Source organism: Brienomyrus brachyistius, chromosome 12 (assembly GCF_023856365.1).
Source record: "Brienomyrus brachyistius isolate T26 chromosome 12, BBRACH_0.4, whole genome shotgun sequence".
NCBI lineage: Eukaryota > Metazoa > Chordata > Actinopteri > Osteoglossiformes > Mormyridae > Brienomyrus > Brienomyrus brachyistius.
Window position 1 is genome coordinate 16,346,811 of NC_064544.1, and position 24,844 is coordinate 16,371,654.

The window sequence follows — 24,844 nt, forward strand, 5'->3', positions numbered from 1 at the left end:
CGTAACTCTCTGGGGTCTAAGGGTAGGAAACACATTTTCACTGACTGGGGCATGATCACACATTTCTTCAAATATCATATCTGAATTCATGGCAAATAAGTTACTTCTTATATATTTGTTTTGCCATTACACTCATCTTTATTTTAATGTATATTGTAAATATGCCAGATTTTTGTTAAGTTTGTAATTTGACATCAAAGTTGTTACGCCCGCCTGGCTCAACGGCAGAGCAACATAAAAGGAAACCACACACAACCGAATAATCAATTAAAATATTTATTTAAAGAAAAAAAATAAGTGTACGCAAAGTCAGTAATATGAAAGTAAAGCAAGAGGGGTGCAAAGTATGTCTTGGAATGTCCAAAACGTAACCAAACCAAAAACGCCAGAGGATGCAGGTCTCTTCATACTCCTCCCAATTAAGGTTTCACACGACACACCTGCGCCTGATCACCTACTCAAAAAAACAGGGACAAGAACACAGGTAGGAAGTGGGTGGGGCTGACAGACCGGCAGGGTCGTCACAAAGTATAGACATTGCAAAATGCAGTTTGGAACACTTGCAGAAGCATTATAAAAGTACATAGTAAGCAATTTACTAAGTTTGTTTTGATCCCAGATATCTGATCACCAAAGTCTTGGCTACATGAAGATGACTGAATGGTGTAGTTGCAACATTCAGTTGGATAAGTAAATAAGAAAAACCAAACTCATGTCACTATTTCTGGTCTTTTTCCATTGAATATGTACTGTAGGAGCTCTTATGTGTATGCATGAGCCATTCACCACTGGCCACATTCTCCCACCCATGATGGGGATGTATCTGGATCGTGTTTCACTGCTGCGGTGCGGCCACCCGCCCCAGAGCAACCACCACTACCGGCGGATCCCGCTTCCGATCCGCTACATCCGCAACCGCCTGCGCAGCCAGTGCAGCCGCCTTCCCAGTTGAACGCGCCCGGAGAGGCGGGCCTTAGGGAGGGGGCCCCCGGGAGCGAACAGCCGCCTCTGCCAGCGGCTTCAATGCCCACGCAGCCACATCTGCATACGGCTCCAATGCCCACGCAGCCGCCTCTGCCTACGGCTCCCACACAGGAGCCGTCGCCGCTGTCTGCCCAGCCTGAGCAGCAGCCACCACCGCCGGAGCTCCCGGAGCAGCCACCACCATTGTCTGTGGCTCTAGCTCCCGAGCAGGCGGTCCCAGTGCCTGCAGACCCAGCTCCCGAGCAGGCGCTCCCTCCATCTGCGGACCCGGCTCCCAAGCAGGCGCTTCCTCTGACTTCAGTTCCCGCGCCCACACCTGAGGCGCTCTCTCTGAGAACTCCTTCGCCCTCACCCCGACGACCTCGACCCCGATCGAGGGTCGTTATGTCTGTGTCCCGCAAAGGTAGGGGACACAGACGTAGGACGGGGTCCCTACCGCCCTGCCCCCTGGCGCGTCCTCCCTCGCCAGCGCTAAGGCGCGGTTGGCGCCTGCTGGTCCTGGCCCCCCGGGTCGGCTATCGCCTGCAGGTCCCCATCCACGACCTTGTCACCCTGCCTCGCTCCCTCCGCCAGTCCCTCGGCAGTCGCCTGCAAGTCCCCCGATGGTGACTCTTCGGTCGCCTGCAGTTCCGTGCGCTCTGGCACGTCGGAAGACGTCGCCGCCTGTTGCGGCTCCCCCCCTCTCCTTGCCCTCGCCAGGGTCCCTTCCAGCTCCCTCGTCCCCTTCCCTGGTCTCCCCTCCGACTCCCCCCTCGGTCCCTTTGTCGGTCCCTCGCCCTGCCGCCTCGGCCGTTCCGAGGTCCCCTCCGGCCTCCCGGCCGCCTGCAGCCCCTCCGGCTGCCTCCCGAAGCCCGCTGTGGCTTCCTCTGATGCCCCTTAGTTCCCCCTCCTTCGCTCCCTATTCTCCTGTCTTCGTCCCTCCTGTCATTCCGCCCTACGCTACTTCTGGTTTTCCGGTGTTCCTGCCCAGCACTCCCAATCCGTTTATTCCGTCTGTCCCTTCCGTTCCGCCCTTTATTATCTGTCTTTCTGCTTTCCCTGTCGTTTGTCAGCTCTTGTCTTATGTCTTGTCCCTTGTTCTGTTTTGTACCTCGGTCTTGTTTCCTGTTTCACGTTAATGGTTTTGCCCTTCTTTTTCAGATCTTGTTTCCCTCGTCCCGTCCTTCGCCCCTTCCGAGGCGCGCCCGGTGAAGCACGCCTTTGGGGGGGGTTCTGTCATGCCCGGCTTGTCTGCTCCTCGTGTGTGCCACGCCCCCTGATTACCCACGTGTGCTTCCCTGATCGTCTCCAGCTTTGTCCGATTCCTTTGATTAGTCTTGGTGTATTTAAGTCCTGGTCTGACCTGTTTCCCCTGTCCGTCATTGTGGTTAGATGTGCTTATCGATGTTCCCCGTGTCTGAACCCTCTAATAGATCCCTAGTTTGCCCCATATACTGCCTGCCTGTCTAGTCTTTGCACGCCTGCCCGCACGATCGCCGCAAGGTCCTGCACCGATCGTGACACACATAGGAAATGAAACGCTGCATTCAGTAAGTACACTGAGCACTACTTCCGCGTAAAATTTTATGGTTTGGGCTGCTTTTGCCGTGTCACCCTTTGTGCATATTAGTTCTTGAAATTCTTCATATCATTCTAATACGAGGTCCTGATCCCCTTGTGTGAAAAGGTATGTTCTTCCTCTCGTCATTTCGTTGCACCCTATCAAAGACTTGCTGATCAAGGTTTCTAGACTCAATATATATGGACTTTTCAAGCAGCGCGGGCAGGCGCAATCATCTCGGATGAATGGATCCAGCAGTTCCGGACGATAGCAGCCCGATGGAAACTGACATTATCCCAGACAACAACAAACCTGGGCTGCTCTGGTCTGTCCTGTACAACTGCATCATGAAGTGCATCTAGAAATGTGATTATGTGTTGCGCACTATATAGCCCCAGTTTGGAATGATGGTGCAGTAGCCCTCGGAGGCTTATGGCGGCACACAATGTGATATTTCCCCCGCACTGCCCTGGGACGTGCACAATCGCCCTTTGGCCAAGTATATTATGTCCCCATCATCTATTTTTGCTAAGGTTGAATCCAGCCTCATCAACGTAAATAAATTCATGAGGCTGAGCAGCTCCATCCATGTCCAAGATTCTCTGCAACAAAAAATACATATTGTGGATGGTATTACTCAAAACACACAACTAGACTACTACACATACAGAACCGCCCCACCCCACCACACAAGTACCTGTGTAGCTTTCCAAATATATCTATGTGGTACTGATCAAATGGTACATATTCAGCTGTTACTGGACTGCACCCATTCTGTATTGTAAATGTAAAGGACTGTTACACTTACCTGTACATATTCATGTCGAAGTCCTTTGACCCTGACACTGTTCCTCTCAAATGGGACCCTGTACAGTTGCTTCATGGTCATGTTGTGCTTTACCAGGATGCGTCTGATAGTAGTAATGCTTACTCGATTTATGTTGTTGAATACCTCCCTATCTTCAAGTATTTGTTGCTGTAGCTGGTGGAGATGGATTGCATTGTTTGCTCTCACTAGGTTCACGATGGCAAGTTCCTGCTGTTGTGTGAACAGGCGCTGGCGTCCACCCCCAGTAGGTCTTATAGCCATTCTGTAGAAAAATGCAACCACAAATTGTTATTGATTTGCTTCTTTTTTACAGTACTGTATATACTGTACTTTACTGTGTATACCATACATAGTACTGAAACATCTCAACACGTTATCATCGTATGTTTCACAAAACTACTACTTTTGTTCAAAAAGGAGCATTAGTCACCCTGAAATACAGTACATGTGATACGGCAATGTGATATGGTACAGTATTGTAAATACTCTACATACAGTCTGAGTAGAGTAGAGAGTTGATGACATACCTGTTTTCCAGTCGGAATGTCCTTATTATGGATGAAACTGTGAAACGGCTTAGATTAGGGTGGACTCTCTGCCCAGCTTCCCTCATAGTCAGGCCATGGTTTATGACATGGTCCACCGAAGTTGCTCTTATGTCATCAGAAATAATAGTCCTTGCATGACCTCTTCGACCACTTCCTCCTCTCTCTCTCTCTGTCTTCCTCTTCCTCTAGCTCTCCCTGCTTCCATGCTTGCAAACTTCTCAAAATGGCTTAAGTGAGGTGTTTTTGTAGCTGGCTGATTGGTGTTCCATTTTGTAAGTCAGTATTTTCAGGTGTGTGTCTAAGTATTTTCAATTGCCCAATGTGTTTTGTATTTTGAATAGATGTGTTTTCCCACTGGTACCCTGAGATTTCATTTTTGAATGAAGTGTCTTATGTATGACATAGTGTGTAGTGTGCAGGAGTAAGTGTGTTGTAGAAAGGAGTGAGTGTGTTGCAGAATTGCAACTAAAGTGCTAAGCAGCACTTTTGTTTAAGGTATGGTCACACTTTGTTTAAGGTATAGTAACAGGAACTTCAAGTTACGTTACTTTGGTTTAAGCATGTGTCTATAGTGTTCAAGCAATGGGCAAAAACTGTAATAACCGCTGTTTATATACCTCTGGATGCTATTGTTAGCTCCGCCCTTGCCTATCTGCATGATTCAATTTCTGAACAGCAGCGGACATATCCAGAGGGAGTACACATCATCGTAGGGGATTTTAACAGAGCATGCTTAAGAACTGTGCTGCCTAAATTTGTTCAACATGTGAAATGCCCCACGAGAGGGAATAACACCTTGGACCATATTTACACAAATATCAAGCGAGCCTACAGATCTGTTCCCCTCCCCCATCTGGGTATGTCTGATCACCTTTCCCTGCTTGCTGTCCCGGCATACATACCACTCAAGAAAAGGACAAAGTCCATCACCAAGACTATTAACCTCTTGTCTGATGTAGCTCTGGCTCAGCTGCAGGACTGTTTCGCCCTTACAGAGTGGAGTGTTTTTGAATATGATGACCTAGAGACTTATACCTCTGCAGTGCTGGGTTACATCACGCATTGTATGGACACTGTCACCATGGAAACGTGGGTCCGAGTCTACCCCAACCGTAAACCCTGGATGATGGATAAGGTTCAGGCACTGTTAAAAGCACGTAACTCTGCTTATAAATCTGGGGTTGTGTACAGCAGAGCAAGAGTAGACTTTAGAAAAGGCATCAGAGAAGCAAAACGGGCCTATTCAAATAAGCTATCGAATGACCTCTCAGACAATAACCCCAGAAAGGTACGGGAGGGACTGAAACAAATTACTAATTACAAAGGCAGTGGAACATATATGGGAAACATGGACATCTCATTAGCAGAGAAATTTAACCACTTCTTTACTCGCTATGGGAGAACTGTACACACTCCTTCCATGCAAATTGCCCTGCCCATAGCCTCCTCTGTGCTCAGCCCACACACACTCACGCTTCAAGAATATGAGGTCCGTAATATATTCAGAGCAGTAAATCAGAGGAAAGCTGTTGGCCCTGACGGAATACCTGGGAGAGTGCTCAAAGACCAGTTGTCTCCTGTGTTCATCAGACTTTTTAACTTATCCCTGTCACAAGCCAATGTCCCTCACTGCCTGAAATCTGCAATAATAGTCCCAGTCCCCAAGTTCTCTACCGTCAGTAGCCTCAATGACTACAGACCCATTGCACTGACACCTGTGGTTGCAAAGTTTTTTGAGAAGCTGGTCCTAAAGCACATAAAGGACTGCCTCCCACCTGGCTTTGACCCCCATCAGTTTGCCTATAAGGCAAACAGGTCCACCGAGGACGCAATTTCCATTGGCCTCCACTCTGCTCTGCAACATCTAGAGAATCCTAGGACTTCAGTAAGGATGCTCTTTATCGATTTAAATTCAGCTTTTAATACCATCATCCCGGACATCCTTATAGCCAAGCTGGTTAACATGGACTTCCCCCCCACTACATGTGCATGGATCAAAAACTTTCTTACTGATGGGCAACAATATCTCAAAGTTGGTAACCGGAGATCATCCACTATGTCACTCAGCACTGGCTTACCACAAGTATGTGTGCTGAGCCCTCTGTTGTTCACCATCTACACCAGTGACTGCATCCCCATGCACTTTTGCAACACCATTATCAAATTCGCAGATGACACCACCCTGGTTGGGCTCATCACTAACAATGATGACACCGTTTATAGAGATGAGGTCCAGTGTCTGACAGAATGGTGTGTCTGCAACAACCTAACCCTCAACAACAGGAAAACTAAGGAAGTGATCATGGACTTCCGTAAGGCAAAAGCTGATCCCCCCCCCCTAATTAAAAAGGTGACTGCGTGGAGAGGGTGTTCTCTTTCAAGTTCCTCGGGACTTACTTCTCCGAGAACCTGTCTTGGACCACAAACACAACCGCCCTGGTGAAGAAAGCCCAGAAGCGCCTCCATTTCCTGAGGGTCCTGAGATGGAATAGGCTGCAGCCCAACCTGCTGGTGTTCTTCTACCGAACCACAATCGAGAGTGTGCTGATGTACGCCATCCCCATGTGGTACGCTGGGTGTACAGTAGCCGGTAAAAAGAGACTCCAGAGGGTCACCAGTACAGCAGAGAAGGTGATTGGCTGTCCACTCCTTGAATACGTGCCAATCATTGGATTCCATTGCCAGCTCTAGATGTCTCTCTAGAGCCAGGGCGATTATAAAAGACCATCGACATCCAAATCATCACCTATTCATCAAACTGCCCTCTGGGAAAAGGTTCAGATCCATTAGGTACAAAACCAACAGACTAAAGAACAGCTTCTACCCGAGGGCTGTCAGAACTGTAAATGTACCAGATCCCTGACATCGTTCCTCCCCATTATTACTATCTCTGGGAACTTACGGTGATCATAAGAGTACGTGGGTAGGTGAGTGGGAGGGAGTACGTGTAGATCCCCTCTATATATTCATTTTAACTGCTGCTGTTTTAACTGTTGTGTTATTTATTTATTTATTATTTTTTATCTTGTAAAGTCTCTGTCACTTTTCTTGCATCTTTGTGGTCTGTCAATTTCGTTGTCCAGACAACTGAACAATGACAACAAAAGTTTTGAACTTGAACACAACACTCAACACACCTATGCAATAATTTGTAATTTGCTGTATGTTATTAAATGTTATTATCAGCAGTTGTGGAGGGTAACTTGTGTATCCAAAGGAGACCCATGCAAATGGCAGGAGAACATTCAAGCTTCACAAATACAGAACAAAATACAGGCAGAGAGTTAAAACCCAAAACCCTGGAATCATGAGGCTACGGAAAACATTTTCACCTCTAAATGTTTATCGTCTATTAAAATGAAACACCCCAAGGAAAGCAGTGAGCACTGTGGGGCTTGAAATGCAGTTAGATAATTACCGTTTCATTATCAGTACAAATGAATGTTTATCTTATGCAGATACAAAAGGATAGAAAATCACTTGTATTATCGTGAATTCAGTAGAAAGCAAACATTTCTTTGCATTATGTGCAAATCAATGCATATTGGGCTGCTCTGCTCCTCAGATCCCACTGCGATTCCAGACACATTGAAGATTCGTTTCTTCCACATTCACAGACCCTTGCAAAGGGAAAACACACAGATACACCATTCTGTTACCTCTCCTATAAACTGATTGCTTATTACATAATGTAGACACAAGCCTTATTAATTCCCACTTTACTGTTTGAATCTTTAGACAAAAGCATCTACTAAACGAAGGTACATTAATACAATATATATTCAACATATACAATAGTTACACTATGTTACACAAACTGCACAGTGGAATAATAATTACAACAACACTAAAGATGTATTTACTTACACCTTCAATAACTAGATGTTGCAAACCCGTTACCTTCTCATTTATGCTCTTTAGTCCTTTGGATGGAAGATTTGGCCATCAGGTTGAGTCCTCCAGGATAATTCGGTGCCTCCTGACATGCCTGCGCTATTCAGTTTCTCCTGTAGCTAGATTATAACACAACAGAATAATTCCTTGAGCACTTATTGGCAATTTGTGTCTCTCTGTGTAGCTCCACATGAGAACTGAACTGACCTGCATTAACAGATGGCTGCTGAATGCAGGATCCTTTATGTCTCCATCAGTACTGACAGTCAGTCTCACCACTGTTCTCTTTCCTGTAAGAACTGAGCAACAGAAGAAGTCAGCACACTTGGTCACATCCAGTTCCATACAAATGATAATCAAATTAAAAATAGCAATGTTTAAACATAAGCATTAATTTAACCATTAATCATTAGCAAAACGTGCTGCATCGATTATTTTCAAAACGTTAAACCATGCAGATACAATTATTCGTTGATTTAGAGACATCTGGTGCTTTAATTTTTGCTTATGTGATCCTGAAGTATTACTAAACATTTTTTTCTATTTCTTAATGCCAGTTTTGGGTATCTGAGTTTTTTTGCTTAACATGTGGGAAGAAAAACACTCTCTTCTGTTATCACCTTTAAAAAAAAAACAGTTAATAGTTCTTTTAATCTAAATGTAATCAAATCAATCTGTATAATACATATCACATGTACCATGATCTGTTACACTCTGATATGGGTTTATACCTCGCAGACACTCAGAGCTTTCAGGCTCGGCTTCATACCCCTGTACACCAGCATAGAACATGCATGTATAGAAAAAGGATGAATGGATAAATTTACACCTTCCAAATCGATTTTACAAAACAAATTAGATTCCTACATGTGGAAAGATGCGCATTATTATTGTTTGGAAACTCTATATACCACATCATTAAACAAGATGCAGTCACATTTGGAAAATTTGGAATTTGGGAAAATGAGTTTGTTATGAGAGGGTAGAGGGAGTGAAATGCACAAGCAAAACAAAGGGAAGACAAAACGAGATTCTGATGCAACTCTGTAGTTGTACATGTACTTATTCTGCAGGTACTGTGTTTGTGAATCAGTCTTACTTGGATATTTGGAGCAGATGAAGTTGAGCTCCATAGTCTCAGGCAGGCTGACCCAGTAATGTGGGCCTTTAGATTGTACTGCCCCTGTGGTTCCACACAAGTTACTGTTGGATATGTTGTTTGGGGCCCAGTTCTGGTACCAGACATTTTCTGCACTGAGCCAGAACCAGAAGTTCAGGTAGCAGGAGAAGCGCAGCCCCAGCCAGACATGATCAGTGGAGGCCTTCTCAGCTCTCCTACTGACCCAGTACTGGATCTCCTCATTGTGGACAGACACCAGGTCCGAATGGTGCGTTCTGCAGTAATTCAGGGCTTCATTCCAGGTCATGTTACTATTTACCAAGATCAGGTTATCTGGGAGAGAAGGTAAAATGATTGTCAGAAAGCCAAGTTCAGGAGAAAGTCATGTGACATTTGGAAACTTGGAAAAAAGGAATTACCAGAAGGGTAGAGGGAGTGAAATTCACAAAACAGTGGAGAAAAAACTACTGCAACTATAATTCAACTGTACAGTGTTATATGTACTTATAACACTAAAATATAACTTTGGGTGTAGTATGTTTTTAAAGTAAGATTAATGTTGTTAGATAAAGGTGAGAATCAGCCGCTGTAGTAAAGTTATATCACTCACCATCATAGCATATGAATGGATGCTTTTCATCACATGGTGTCACATCCCATGTCCCAGGCCAGGTGACCTGAGCTAAAGCACATGTGTTATTCACATAATCATTTTGGCCAATTTTCCAGTTACGGAATGAGGAGTTTGACAGGTCTGACCATTCCCATGTGTCCCGGAACAGGCCAATCCATGCCCAAGTGTGACCTGGAACAATTTTATGTATCAAGTCATTATCTCCTTGATTCCTCACAGTGGCCAGGTCTGTGTAATTGTATCTGCAGTAGCTCTGAGCATCAGACCAATTCATATTTTGTTTAATCAAGGTGAAGTTCCAGGTAGCATTTATTCCGTCTTCATAGGTGGGAGCTGTGGATTTGTTGTAAACAGCATAAGAAACAGCAATAACCCAGAAGTCATTCACATGTATTAAGTTTATAGGGAAAAAATAAATAAATACGGATTCAATCCTAGAGCTTCGTCACATACAGAAATTAACAAAACAAAACCAGCAATTGGAATGGTTTGGGTTATTTAGTTGGTTTGTCGTGTTTTGTTGGGATCTAAATTTAAATTTCGATTTTTTTTTCTGTTAATACTTATGTTATCCAAACGAATTTTAGTTAGAGTCCAGTCAGAGTATCACTTACTAATTTAACACTAATTAATTCTCTCCTATTTAAAAGGAAACTAATTGTTTTAAATGTTTAATTTATATCTACCATTTGACTGCGTATGATGTAACTATTTAAAGGTTTAATTCCGTATAGATGTTGATTTTGACTTCTTAAATGGATTTAGCTTGTCAACACCCAACATTGAAAACAAAAAACAAATGCAATTTACTCTTTCTGACATCAAGTAATCAACCCTTAAACATAAATAGCTCTCTTCAACACATTTACATTTGGTCCAAATATGTACCCACGTAATGAAGAAACAACAACCGGTAAACTTCCCCTCTTCTCACCAGAGTTCAGTTCAATTAGATTATGAAAATTAAAATAAACCAACCAGTCTTTCTTTTCCAGAAAAGTAAACGTATTTAGATCCTGATCAAAGAAGAAAAAGAAAAGAATAGTCATCCAACCGTATCAAAATCCGGAGATCCGTGTTAACCGTCCGTCTCCAAGTCGTTTGTCGTTTGGGAGGCTCGCCATCTTGATTTCTGTTCCAAGTGTGAGGATTTTGCCATCCACAAGTACACTCAACAGTTTCAGCAATTAAGTAAAAAAACACGAAAGAAAATAAAAACAATCCCTTTATGAAAATTACATAAGCCACGGTTTCCTCCGTAGGTTTTCTTTTTTTTTTAGCTTGAGCGTTTTATATTTAATGGCTTAAAGTTGCAAATAATCAATAATAATGTCTCTTCCCTTTTCTACTTCTTTAGGGCTTTCGATCATAGATTTTCAAACCCTTTTTTTCTTCTTCCTCTACATCCAACCTAAGGTAAGTACTACAGTAAAATTCGATTCCTAATTTATTCTGTTCCGAAATCTGTCGCACCGCATTAGGAGTACGTCTCTTCTCTCTTGTTTTTTTTCTTCCATTTCCCGCGTTTTAGATCACTTCCGGAAGACTACTTTAAGGTTAAAGTTAACTCACTTATTTAATTAATTATTTTAATTATTTTTTTAATTTGCTGCATTATTTTTTATGAATTATTTTGTACTTCTACAGCATATTCATTAATATATTCTAATGTAAATTTAAATTAATTCAATACAAATGATTTTTTTTTTTTTTTTTTTTTTTTTAAACAGGTGACAAGAATATACCTGGGTTACATGTAACTTATTTAACTCTATTAAATACCCATCAACTTTGATTTTCCCTGATTCTAAAATGGCGGGGGGCTGGCTTTGGCATCCATGAATTATAGTCAGTCAGGTGACACTCCCGGTTGATCTGTGTCTTTTATTCACCTAAAATCTATGCGATTCTGCATTTACTTAAAAGAAATAGACTGGGACATGCTCTATAAGTCATATGGGGAAGATGTTAAGGGATACAGCCACTATATCAAGGACTACATCCGCTTCTGTGTGGAGAACATAGTCCCCAAAAAATCAATGCACAGTTTTCCCAAAAACAAACCATAGATCACAAAGAACCTTCTTAAGAAGAAGATGGCCTTCAGGGCTCGAGACAAGGAAGAACTTAAACAGGTGCAGGCGTAACTGAAGATTCAACTCTGCAAGGAGAAACACTGCCACAGGGAGAAGGTGTAGCATAAGCTACAACTGAACAGCACAAAGGAAGTGTGGAATGGCTACAAGCAAGCTGGTAACATTGCAGGGGAAGAGGGCAGGGACCGGGCTAATGAGTGTAATCTGTTTTTAAACAGATTTTATTATTCCACTGTCTACCTTAACTCTACACATCACCAACGGGCCATCACGTCGCGTCATTCACGATACATCTCAGCGGCAGTAAATAAGGTTAGCTACAGTAGACATGTTTGAATGCATCTTTGATTCTGCCCTCCCCTGATGCTACCAGCCTCATTGGGCCTGCTGAGGGAGTTCCAGGCTGTCATGCCCTCTCATTAGCTCGTGTGGATTTCCCAGGTTTACCAGCTGTTTATGATTGTTGTTATTAGTCCAGTGTATTTAAGTCTGCGTTAGGTATATTTACCCCAGTCCGGTCATTGAAGTCTTCCGTCAGTCTTTTGATTTCCTTGCATGTTTCTATAATAAATCCCTTGTTCCCCACTTTCTCGCCTCCCTGCTCCTGCTTCCCCGGTCGGCACGCATGACAGAATGACAAGCCAGACACCTCGCCTCACAGAAGAGGAATACCTCAGCATGACGGACGAGGTACTGCTCTGGCGTTAACAGCCAGAAATCCGTGACGATCCCGTACTGCAGGCTATAGCCAACTGGAGCAGGGATGTTCTGGAGGAGATGTCCTTGCCCAGAGATGTGTGCCTTGCTGAAGAGGTGCACGAAAACTTGTGCTGGCTGAGACACGGGGTGGCTGAAGTTGAAACGGGTAGCCACAGCTTGCGGATTGCCTTATGGTTCTCTGGCAGTTTGCCTACCAGACACACATAATTGTGGACATTGATCTACTTGCTATGCCTGTTTTATCGGTCTATCAGTGTGCTTTTCTACACAGTGGCCTGCTGGGGAAGCACCATCAGATCAGGCAAAACCAACCACTGGGACAAACTCATCAGGAAGACAAGGTTAATCAGAGGACTGACCCTGAATCCACTGGAGACAGTAGCATAGAAGATAATGTTAGCAAACCTGGGCAATATTATGACCAATTCTGCCCATCTGCTTCAGGGGGCGCTATCCTGGAGCACATTTAGCACTGGCTCTTTCCACCACGGTGTGTCAAGAAGCGCAATTAAGCATCCTTTCTACCTGCTCCCATCAGGCAGTACAACACCTCCTCCCTATGTGTCACTCCCCAGCCCAGCCATAACACATCAGGAAGCAGCCATCTTGTCAATAGAAATAAGTGCTGTCTGTTTATTTAATTTTTCAGTTTAATTTCACATTGCTGTACTTAAATGTCAGGAAAAAGTAATATTAATTTCATTTTTACTCCATAATTCTCCGTTTTTTTTTCAGGATTCTATTTATGTCTTGTGTACTTTTTATTTCATTTGCACTACATTTACTTGTGTGCATAGTGAAATGTATTTGCATCTTGCCTGGTTCACACTGCATGCACTCTACTTATTTGCTCCTATATGCAATTCAATTCAACATTATTTGTATAATGCTTTCTCACAACATTACATTGCCTCAAAGTGCTTCAAAGCCCCAAGTGAGAAAACCAGAGGTGACAGTGGCAAGGAAAAACTCCATAGAAGCAACAAACCTTAGGAGGAACCAGACTCAAACAGGGAGCCCATCCTCCTGGGGCTGGCAGTGGAAGTCAAATGAGCAAGATGGCAAAGTCCCAATTCACACTGTATCAATTTTATCACAAGAATGCACAAGAGTTTCCCTCTGGCATCAATAAAGCTCATCTAATCTAATACCCAAAACAGAATGTACTCTCATTTAGGCTGTAGTCCTTTTTACTTGTCAAACCTACTATGGGGTAAGTCGTGGCTGGATAGTATACTTTGAGGCGTATTTGATATGTCAGAAAAGAGCTGGTTAATGTTACTCACCAGTATAACAGATGAAATGCCCCGTCATTCTTAACAATGAACAATTAATATTATTCCAACAACCGTCGTCTAGCATCCCAACGCAGTGCTGGCCATTATTCTGCATGTACTGTGCATACGTATCCCAGTTGGTGTACCCTGTATCTCCTTCTCCTGAGGACCACTGCCATCTCCATGATGTTCCATTCTTCAGTCCTATCCAAGCCTCCCCAGTATAATCAGAGCCTACAGACCCAGTTAGTCTTTTCATTTCCTCCATATTGTCAATGGTAGCCAAGTCAGTGTAGTTCTGTCTGCAGTAAGCCTGGGCGTCAGTCCAGGTCAGGTTTATGTTTACAAAATGGTACTGATGTGAAAGGCATGAACAGTGGCTGTGAAACTCTGTAAGAACGTCACACAGGCAGAGAGAAACAAATACACATGATCACAAATAGAAAAATATTAACCTGATCTGACAAGATGAGAAAAGGCTTTTGTAAGTCCATCTTTGAACTGACAGGCTGATGAATATACATTATTATCAAAGACATGCATACTGTAAAAAATCAGATTTTTTTTTAATCTAAATGTAAATGTAGCTGTTGTGTCTCTGTCATGTATAAGAAGTGTAACATAAGGGTCCTGCAAACATCAAAGAACGAGCAATATAATATGATTGAATTCTGGCAGATTTGGTCAATATGTAAATTTGTGGGGCCCTTTTTATAATTTAAGTGCAATATGAAGAAAACTGACCTGAAATCAGTAGAAGTTTCAGCAGAAGAAACACATTACAACCCATCATGCTGATCCAACGGGCTGCAGAAAACATTGATTATGGTACTGATCATGTAACACACATCTGAGCAAATATACACACAGATTTGAAATTACACCTTTGTGGGGACTCTCCATTGATTTCTATGGGGAAAACTATAATCACAACATGACACCCTTAACCCCTACCTAGCCCTAACATTAACCATAAGTAATGTGCAACTTTTGGCATTTTCACTTTTTTGATTGCATTCTCAGATCTTTGTGAGGACCTGGTCAAGAAACGGGATTTTACCCCTAATCCACTCATAGACACCCACCCACACATACACCCCCCGACACACATACATCCCCCCTCCCCTCCCCCCCCCCCCCCCCCCCACACACACACACTATGCATAACTCTGTTTGTATGGATTTCCTTTTATTTCCCATTGTACTATAATAAAAACCAACAGGTCTCAAAATACTTAACCTTTAAACCTGAAAACCTAACTTGTTCTTTTTCGTTCACAGAGATGGGATCATAAGAGTCTCAGTCAGGCACTCAGATACAGAGTCATACAGTCTCACATACTGTGTGTACATCCTCAACTGACAGACCCACAGTCAGAAAGGATATCTGTCTGGTATTACTTACACCTATTTTTAAAGTGATATAAACGTACAGATTTGAGTGGCAGCCCCCAGTCCTTTGATTATCTTCTCCTGGGCTTTATGAATCATAACTGAATGGCTGTTCTGCCCCCCCATGCCTGTCATTACATTTATGCCTGTAAAGTCCCAGTAAGTACAGTTTTCACAAAGCAGCTTCTCTGGCTCCTTCCTGCCAGCCGCCACGAGTCTCTGTAATGCCTCCTGCCCTCTGATCTGGATGAACTGACCTTAATTTCATTCTCTGTATCATAGGAAATATGGCACATATACGATCTAGAGCAGGGATTTGCAGGCATATTTACAGTAATGTGAACTTCTACAAAGAAAATAATGGGTGGTGATGATGAAACTTGCTGACTATATTAATTGAAGTGACAGAGATACACTGAGGATCAATACACGTTATCTAGCAAAAAAGAGAAAATAAACGGCAAACATTGAGAATTCAGAGATGAATGGATGGACCATCAAACAACTCGGATATGAAAAGCTTTCCAAAGATATATGGATGCAGAAATCACACTAAACAGGTACAAAAAATAATGTGCTGTAAATATTCAGTTGCAAATGCAGCCTGGATTCAAGTAATTTATCGGTTTCCAAAATTTCTTTTCTTTTTTTCTTCCAATCAATTCACTTTGCAAAAGTCCACTTGCAGAAGTGTCTGAATTGGTCGAGAGTAACTTTATGGGAAAAGCTCCCAAATCCATTTTTTTTGCTAGAGAGTGTGTGGACATTTTATACATTGCATTTATTATATTGTATTAAAATGTATTTTTTGTATGTGTATCATACTTATTGTCTGACAATATGGTTGTTGCACCTGCTCTATGTATCTAGACCAGCAGCAGAAAAGTAATTCCTCCCTTGGTGACCAAGTAAGATTAACAAACCTACCCACTATCCATGTTATTTCATTAGAGCCCATTCATTCCTTCATTTTCCACACTGCTTTATCCTGTACTGAGAATCAGGGTTCCAGAGCCAATCCCAGAAATAATAGGAGAATGGCAGGGAATAACCCAAGATGGGGAGCCAACCCATGGAAGGGGACACACACACACACACACACACACACACACACCATTCATACATACCTTCACACCTACGGTCAGTTTTGAGAGCCTGCAAGCTCCACACACATACAGTACAGCTTGGATGGGCAGCTCCTGCACCAATTTAAATCACTTTAGAAATACAATGCAGCTAAAAATTATATGTACACTGCGAAAAAATGGTCAAAAATGGAAATGAAATTTAGGATATTGATTGTGAAATTTTATCAATCTTTTCCTCAATGCATTGGGAATTTTATCAGTTGAGAAACTCAACTAACCCTCCAAATGCTTGTGTGGAGAATGACCTCCAAGGGGGGAAACTAAGGGCACCCAGTTACCTGCCTATTGCTATCTGCCGTTATGTGTTAAATGATCTCTACTATGACCGGGAATTCCCCGCCATCCTCACATATTCATTCAACTCAATGATTAGCCAGGTGAACAAATAATTGTTTGAAGGCAGCAAATTACATTATTTGAAAACAATTTCACAATGTTTCGAATAAAAGTTTTTCTTGTTTCTTTACGTATCACACATAATTGTAACATTTTAGACAGTTTTTAAAGCTTGTCCTTCAATATCCTCAATTTCATTTCCATTTTTGGACATTTTTTCACTGTAGACAGATAATGTTTGGCTACATGTATCATGAAAAACAATTAATGTAAAATGCACATAAATATAACATAGTGTTCTTTGGAGTGAAAAACATTTAGAGTAACAAAAGATTTTTTTGCAAACTTCTCGTAAAAAATTCCATATATTGTAGCAAACTTATCCTGCTCAGTAAGGACTATTTCACCATCACACACAACCCGGCAGGGTCGTCACGGAGGTGTCCGTATTATATAAATAAAAGGACGGACACAGTTTCAGGGAACCATCAGCAGGATCGGTTTATCACACAGAGTATCGTATACACGTGGCTTCTTTTCATCACAATATGCTGATAAAGATGTTCTAACAGTAACTTATTCTGTATTATTCTTTAAATATAAAGCTATGATTATATCTGTAAAGGTGTAAAATAAATGATAATCTAAGATCGTCATATTTCTAAGAATATTTCTAATAAAATTACAATGTAAATTTTAAAAAAGCTTAAAAGATGATGGTTAAAAATGCCAATAAAGGCCATTACCTGGTCTCTGTCAGTCTGAAGGGTTTCTGCTTTTCTGTCCTTGTTAAAATGATTCTCGGTGCCTCTGACAGTGACAGTATCTACTTAAATGAACAGAATGTTCTGGAATCCCTCTGGACGTACACAGAGCTATGTATGTAAAACAGAATAGACATGTTGCATATTTGTTATGCTTTCTTCGGTTTTCTGGATCTTTCAGGAAGTGGAAGAATATTTGCATGCTTGACTAAGCATTCATGTGAATGAGTGTCTGAAAGGACTATAGGTTAAGGAAGAATTAAAAACACTTTTTGTTCAATGTATTGTAACAAGAAAATCTAATTCTACACTGCTATTCTGTCTTAGGGGGCGGCATGGTGGTGCAGTGGTTAGCACTGTTGCCTCACACCTCTGCGACCTGGGTTCGAGTCTCCGCCTGGGTCAGCCCCTGGAGGATGGGCTCCCCCTTTGAGTCTGGTCCCTTCCAAGGTTTCTTCCTTCTTGGGAGCTTTTCCTTGCCACTGTCGCCTTTGGCTTACTCACTGGGGGCTTTGGGTGCGGATGCTGCAAAGCGCTTTGAGACAATATAATGTTGTGATAATGCGTTATACAAAAATAAATTTGTTTGTTTGTTTGTTGTCACATGTGTGTGGAGTTTGCATGTTCTCCCCATGTCGTCATGGGGTTTCCTCCGGGTACTCCGGTTTCCCCCCACAGTCCAAAAACATGCTGAGGCTAATTGGACTTGCTAAATTGCCCAGAGGTGTGCATGTGTGAGTGAATGGTGTGTGAGTGTCCCCTGCGATGGGCTGGCCCCCCATCCTAGGTTGTTCCCTGTCTCATGCCCATTGCTTCCGGGATAGGCTCCAGACCCCCCACGACCCAGTAGGATAAGTGGTTTGGAAAATGGATGGATGGATGGACAAACACATTTTCTACCATCTACCTCATATTACTTAAAAACTGCAAGGACTTTCTTGCAGAAGACCAGGTGTTCAGACTCTGACTGAGATGTTTTATTAATGTTTCAGGCACCAGTGAGGTTCTTCTTCTCAGCAGAGCTTTTGGTTTACAGAAGGTTTATTTACAGGCTGCAGGTTATCCATCCATGTTCCACACCCTCCTGCCCTGTGCAGAGCTTATATCAAATAACGACACTGATAGAAAATTCATTCTAAAATGGAAAATTTGCTGTCAAAAGAAAAGTTGTCAGAAGTATTTTGTTAAGCATACAATTTTTGCTCCAACAAAAATGCAATTTAACAATATTTTTTGAAAATAGTCAAAAGTAAAGAACCATACCTAAGAAGCAATGAAAAATACAGGATTTTTTATGGATCCTACCCCTAACCCTTAACTAACCTTACAATAACATTACATTGCAATTACATTTTTTGGTATAATACCATAACATTACATTCTTAAAAAGACAATAACTTTTAAACTACTTAAGTTTTCCTCTCATTTTTTAATTATTTGTTGAACAGTCAAAACACTATTTTCAACTTCAAACCATGATCAGAGTAGATAGCAGATTAATATGATATAAATAAATATCATAACCCCTCCTGGAGCCGAGACCTTATCGTGGTGGAGGGGTTTGCGTGTTCCAATGATCCCAGGAGCTACGTTGCCTGGGGCTTTATGCCCCTGGTAGGGTCACCCAAGGCAAACAGGTCCTCGGTGAGGAACCAGGGGATTTAGCAACTCCAATTAGCCTGCACCCATGGGGCCTGGTCGGGCACAGCCCGAAGAAGGCACGTGGGTCCCCCCTCCAATGGGCTCACCACCTGTAGGAGGGGCCAAAGGGATCGGGTGCAGTGTGAGTTGGCCAGTCCCTTGCTTCCCTTACCTCCTGGTCATATCCCCTTTATTCTTCCTGTTGGGCATGTCATCTGTGGTCCATGTTCCCCAAGCACCCAAGTTCAGTTCTCTGTGATGCTTCTGGTTCTTGTTCTCCTTTGGTTTTATGCCCTGCAGCAGTCTGTAGTCCATGGGTTCTCTTGGTTTTTGTAGTGTTGTGCCTCAAATTATTAAGTATCGTTATGAAAATATACATTGCAAATATCAAAATATAGGATAACATAATATTTTCCTTCTTCATCTCTTTTATGTTTTGCGTCCAGCTGACCAATAGATGTGTAAGGTGTACACTCTCTTCTAAGACACGCGCACTCGTTAAAAAGTACCAAAAGCTTTTCAGAATTTTGATTAATACTTTAGGCACAGAATTACCTCCATACACGTGTGTCCAGACTTTTGACTAGTACTGTATATGCATCACTTGCACTTCAGGCAAATATGGTGCAGTTGAATAGATTTACATGCCACAGCATTGATATGCACATGACTTCTGTGTCAAAAATATCTACATTCTTATTTGTTTGTTTAAAAAAAATGTAATGCAAAACATCATAGATGTAACAAGTTGTCTGTATATGTGGGGTTGTTCATTTGCATGAAGGATAAAGAGGAAGAGAGGAGAGGCACAGAATCCACGTTGCTTGAGGTCAAGTGTAAAGTTTCCACAATCAGTGATGGTTTGGGGTGCCATGTCATCTGCTGGTGTTGGTCCACTGTGTTTTCTGAGGTCCAAAGTCAAGGCAGTTGTATACCTGGATGTTTTAGAGCACTTCATGCTTCCTGCTGCTGATCAACTTTATGGAGATGCAGATTTCATTTTCCAACAAGACTTGGCACCTGCCCACAATGCCAAAGCTACCAGTACCTGGTTTAAAGACCATGGTATGCTGGTTCTTGGCCAGCAAACTCGCCTGACCTTAACCCCATTGAAAATCTATGGGGTATTGTGAAGAGGAAGATGTGATATGCCAGACCCAACAATGCAGAAGAGCTGAAGGCCACTATCAGAGCAACCTGGGCTCTCATAAGACCTGAGCAGTGCCACAGACTGATCGACTCCATGCCGCGCCGCATTGCTGCAGTAATTCAGGAAAAAGGAGCCCCAAATAAGTACTGAGTGCTGTACATGCTCATACTTTTCATGTTCATACTTTGCAGTTGGCCAAGGTTTCTAAAAATCCTTTCTTTGTATTGGTCTTAAGTAATATTCTAATTTTCTGAGATACTGAATTGGGGTTTTCATTAGTTGTCAGTTATAATTATCAAAATTAAAAGGAATAAACACTTGAAATATGTCAGTCTGTGTGGAATGAATGTATACATTATACTGTACAAGTTTCACTTCTTGAATGGAATTAGTGAAATAAATCAACTTTTTCAAGATATTCTAATTATATGACCAGGACCTGTATATTTTACCTGACAATAAAAAAAATTATGTTCGCAAAGAGAAATGTGCTTTAATGCTCAGCTGGACAACATCTGTAGCAGCCAATAACATGCTCTGTAACTGATTATGTCAACTATGTTTCACGCTTTGTCTTGCGTTTGTACCTATGTTTGCATAACCCAACCACTGCAGTCAGTAGTATAGTGTCATGCTTGTTGCTTTCTGTGTAATACCAGAAACCAGGACATTTAGGCCATTATTGTGAATATAATGATTACAACTCAAAGCACGAGTGTAAGAGCACATGAAGATCAACTTACATTATTCACATACTGGCATTCCTTGCATCGCACTGCCTTTTAAATAACCTGTAAACTGATGTGTGTATTTGTATGTTTATGTTGTAAATACATTGTTGTCACATTGTTCTGTAAGTACTGAATGTAATATGTTTACCTCGGTGTAAGTGTGACTACATAGCGGTTACTCTGAGTGTGATTATTGTGTAAATTGCCGGCTTTCCTTGTGTGTGCCAGAGCTAATTGTCTGTAGCAATGCAATATTAATAAAGGTGAACTCCTTGTATTTTATACATGAGCTTGTCTGCATAATTTAAAACATCAGTCACTGCACCGATCCAGCTTCCATATTGTGTGATGTGGGCTGGGAGGAAGCCACAATAAAAACAAAAGACAGTCATTTTGGCACAAACAGAAGGATAATATATATGAAAGTAAATGGATGGTGGATCTTGTAATGGGCTATAATGGAATGTAGGGTCTTAGCATTTGTTCTGCTGTTAAAGGTAAAATCTAACTGTTATTTGAAAAGGCTAAGGTGTAGTGAGTGTATTTCCTTGTCAGGATGTCTACCCTAGTATTTCACTTAACACCAAGTCTGAATCAGCCATCCAATAGAATCAAACTTCAGAGGTCCACAGCTTCGCCATTTGCAGCTCTGCTTGAATTATGTATTTATCCATCCATCCATCATCTCCCGCTTAGTCTGAGGTCGGGTCGCGGGGGCAGCAGTCTCAGTAGGGAGGCCCAGACTTCCCTCTCCCCAGCCACTTCATCCAGCTCTTCTGGGGGCATCCCGAGGCGTTCCCAGGCCAGCCGAGAGACATAGTCCCTCCAGCGTGTCCTGGGTCTTCCCCGGGGCCTGCTCCCAGTGGGACATGCCCGGTACACCTCACCAGGGAGGCGTCCAGCAGGCATCCTAATTAGATGCCCGAGCCACCTCATCTGGCTCCTCTCAATGCGGAGGAGCAGCGGCTCTACTCTGAGTCCCTCCCGAATGACTGAGCTCCTCACCCTATCTCTAAGGGAGAGCCCAGCCACCCTGCAGAGAAAACTCATTTCGGCCGCTTGCACTCGCGATCTCGTTCTTTCGGTCACTACCCATAGCTCATGACCATAGGTGAGGGTAGGAACGTAGATCGACTGGTAAATCGAGAGCTTTGTCTTTTGGCTCAACTCCTTCTTTACCATGACAGACCGAAGCAGCACTACTGACGCCGCACCGATCCGCCTGTCAATCTCACACTCCATCCTTCCCTCACTCGTGAACAAGACCCTGAGATACCTAAACTCCTCCACTTGAGGAAGGACCCCCTCCCCAACCCGGAGAGAGCACTCCACCCTTTTCCAGCTGAGGACCATGGTATCGGATTTGGAGGTGCTGATTTTCATCCCAGCCGCTTCACACTCGGCTGCGAACTGCTCCAGTGAGAGCCGAAGATCACGGTCCGATGAGGCCAACAGAACCACATCGTCTGCAAAAAGCAGAGACCTGATCCTGAGGTCACCAAACCGGACACCCTCAACGCCCTGGCTGCGCCTAGAAATTCTGTCCATAAAAGTTATGAACAGTTATGAACGGTAACAAAGGGCAGCCCTGGTGGAGTCCAACCCTCACCGGGAACGAGTCCGACTTACTGCCGACAATGCGGACCAAGCTCTGGCACCGGTCGTACAGAGACCGAACAGCCCTTATAAGGCAGCCCGGCACCCCATACTCCCGGAGCATTCCCCACAGGACTCCCTGAGGGACACGGTCGAATGCCTTCTCCAGGTCCACATGTAGACTGGTTGGGCAAACTCCCACGCACCCTCCAGGACCCTGCCGAGAGTATAGAGCTGGTCCACTGTTCCACGGCCAGGGCGAAAACCACACTGCTCCTCCTGAATCCGAGGTTCGACTATTCGACGGACCCTCCTCTCTAGCACCCCCGAATAGACCTTACCAGGGAGGCTGAGTAGTGTGATCCCCCTATAGTTGGAACACACCCTCCGGTCCCCTTTCTTGAAGAGGGGGACCACCACCCCGGTCTGCCAATCCAGAGGCACCACCCCCGATGTCCACGCAATGCCGCAGATGCGTGTCAACCAAGACAGCCCCACAACATCCAGAGCCTTTAGGAACTCCGGGCGGATCTCATCCACCCCCGGGGCCCGGCCACCGAGGAGTTTTTTAACCACCTCAGCGACCTCCAGCCCCGAGATAGGCGAGTCCACCCCCAAGTCCCCACACTCTGCTTCCATATCGGAAGGCGTGTTGGTAGGATTGAGGAGGTCTTCGAAGTATTCCTTCCACCGACCCACAACGTCCCGAGCTGAGGTCAGCAGCGCACCATCCCCACTATAAACAGTGTTGATGCTGCACCGCTTTCCCACCCTGAGACGCCGGATGGTGGACCAGAATCTCCTCGAAGCCGTCCGGAAGTCGTTCTCCATGGCCTCGCCAAACTCCTCACATTCCCGAGTTTTTGCCTCAGCAACCGCCGAAGCCGCATTCCTCTTGGCCAGCCAGTACCTATCAGCTGCCTACGGAGTCCCACAGGCCAAAAAGGCCTGATAGGACTCCTTCTTCAGCTTGACAGCATCCCTCCCCGCCGGTGTCCACCAGTGGGTTCGGGGATTGCTGCCGCGGTCAGCCGCTTCAACAATGGAGGCACGGAACATGGCCCATTCGGACTCAATGTCCCCCGCCTCCCCTGGGACATGGGTGAAGTTCTGCCGGAGGTTGGAGTTGAAGCTGACAGGGGATTCCGCCAGGCGTTCCCAACAAACCCGCACTATACGCTTGGGTCTGCCAGGTCTGACCGGTTTCCTCCCCCACCAGCGGAGCCAACCCACCACCAGCCAAACGGAGCCAAGGAGGAGGAAAGGAGCTAGGCAGATGAAGGGATCTGATGGACTTGAGATACAGAAAGAACTTAGCAGGAAGGCATGGGAGCGAGCAGAGGGACACGAAATTGGGAAGGTGCAGGACCGGACTGGAGACTATGGGACTTTGGGGTTTTAACACTGGACGGGGAGCAAGACACAGGAGGCTGGGCAGGGAGGACCACCGTGGGCTTAGTTCAAGGATGGTCAACTAGGCTGAGCAGTAGCAAGGTCCATGAAGACACGGTTGTGTGACAGAAATTTCCCACTTTTATAAATTTACTTTGTATATCATTATGAAGATCAGGTCTTATCTTAGTCCAGGAACTTTGCATCTCATCATTACAGTTAGTATTGTAAGCATTTACTGACAGGGCTGCCACCTTGTGCAGTGAAAAAAAACTGCAGGTTATTCAAAGTGCAGAAGCACATCTGATATTGCAGCAGCTGAATTCATCTCATGTTCATTGGCCCCCTGTAGGTTCTTGTAAGTCCTTGGTGTCTGCTTTCAGAGCCATTAGTGGAATGGCACCTACCTACATTCAGCCACTCACTGGGACAAACGTTCTGTCTCTCCTTCTTCAGTCCACAAGCCAAAGCTGCCTAGTGATCCCTCCACCACATAAAAATAACATTTAACTACAGGCATGTTGTACAGCATGTGTTGGATAGCTGTGAATTACACATGTGGGCTTACACATTTGGAACCATAAAAATGAATGCCTTCAGTTATCTAAGTTGCTAACAGGAGCCCCATTTCAATAGTAAAATAATATATTTTGTGAATTATTATATTTTGCAAAGTAGATGGGACTGAGTGTTTTTGTTGCTTGGCAACAGTGAACAGTTTGCTGGTGGGAACTATTTTTTTTTTTGCGGAAGACTGTAAATGTTTAAATAAATAATCAAGTCAAATATTACCTGTTGTGGCTCATTAGTTTTAACTTACAAATGCTACTTGATGAACTGTTGTATAAAAGCAATAACATACTGGAGGTAGTGTGGTTGTAGTGTAATATATTACGGCTGTGATTATCTTTGTAACTCTGCCTGCAGCCTCGTGTCTATGAGCATCACAGCTCTGATATACTGGGGTACAACCGCACTCATCATATGTTATTGCTTAAATATGTCCATTGTTATTCATTTCCTTATCACTTTAATATAATAATTTTTGCAGT

At 43.5% G+C, this 24,844-nt stretch overlaps 2 protein-coding genes across 3 annotated transcripts in view; both read right to left on the bottom strand.

The window, feature by feature from the left end:
• The window catches only part of LOC125704500 (putative C-type lectin domain family 20 member A), a 202,412-nt gene that overhangs the window by 144,105 nt on the left and 33,463 nt on the right, over positions 1 to 24,844 (bottom strand). Inside the window, exon 1 of one of the 2 annotated variants that reach the window (XM_048970116.1) lies at positions 17,265 to 17,274. The exons of the other annotated variant lie outside the window; for it this stretch is intronic. The gene's annotated coding sequence lies outside the window, so the exon portion shown is untranslated. Of the gene's footprint in view, positions 1 to 17,264; positions 17,275 to 24,844 lie in introns of those variants that run through there. 2 annotated transcript variants of the gene reach the window in all.
• On the bottom strand, positions 7,037 to 14,568 carry LOC125704502 (macrophage mannose receptor 1-like). Its single transcript, XM_048970120.1, has 7 exons — positions 14,387 to 14,568; positions 13,652 to 14,032; positions 9,526 to 9,882; positions 8,895 to 9,248; positions 8,003 to 8,094; positions 7,802 to 7,914; positions 7,037 to 7,521 (listed from the first exon to the last, which is right to left on the bottom strand). The coding sequence occupies exons 1-6, from the start codon at positions 14,460 to 14,462 to the stop codon at positions 7,819 to 7,821; spliced, it is 1,356 nt and encodes a 451-aa protein (XP_048826077.1). The 5' UTR covers positions 14,463 to 14,568; the 3' UTR covers positions 7,037 to 7,521; positions 7,802 to 7,818.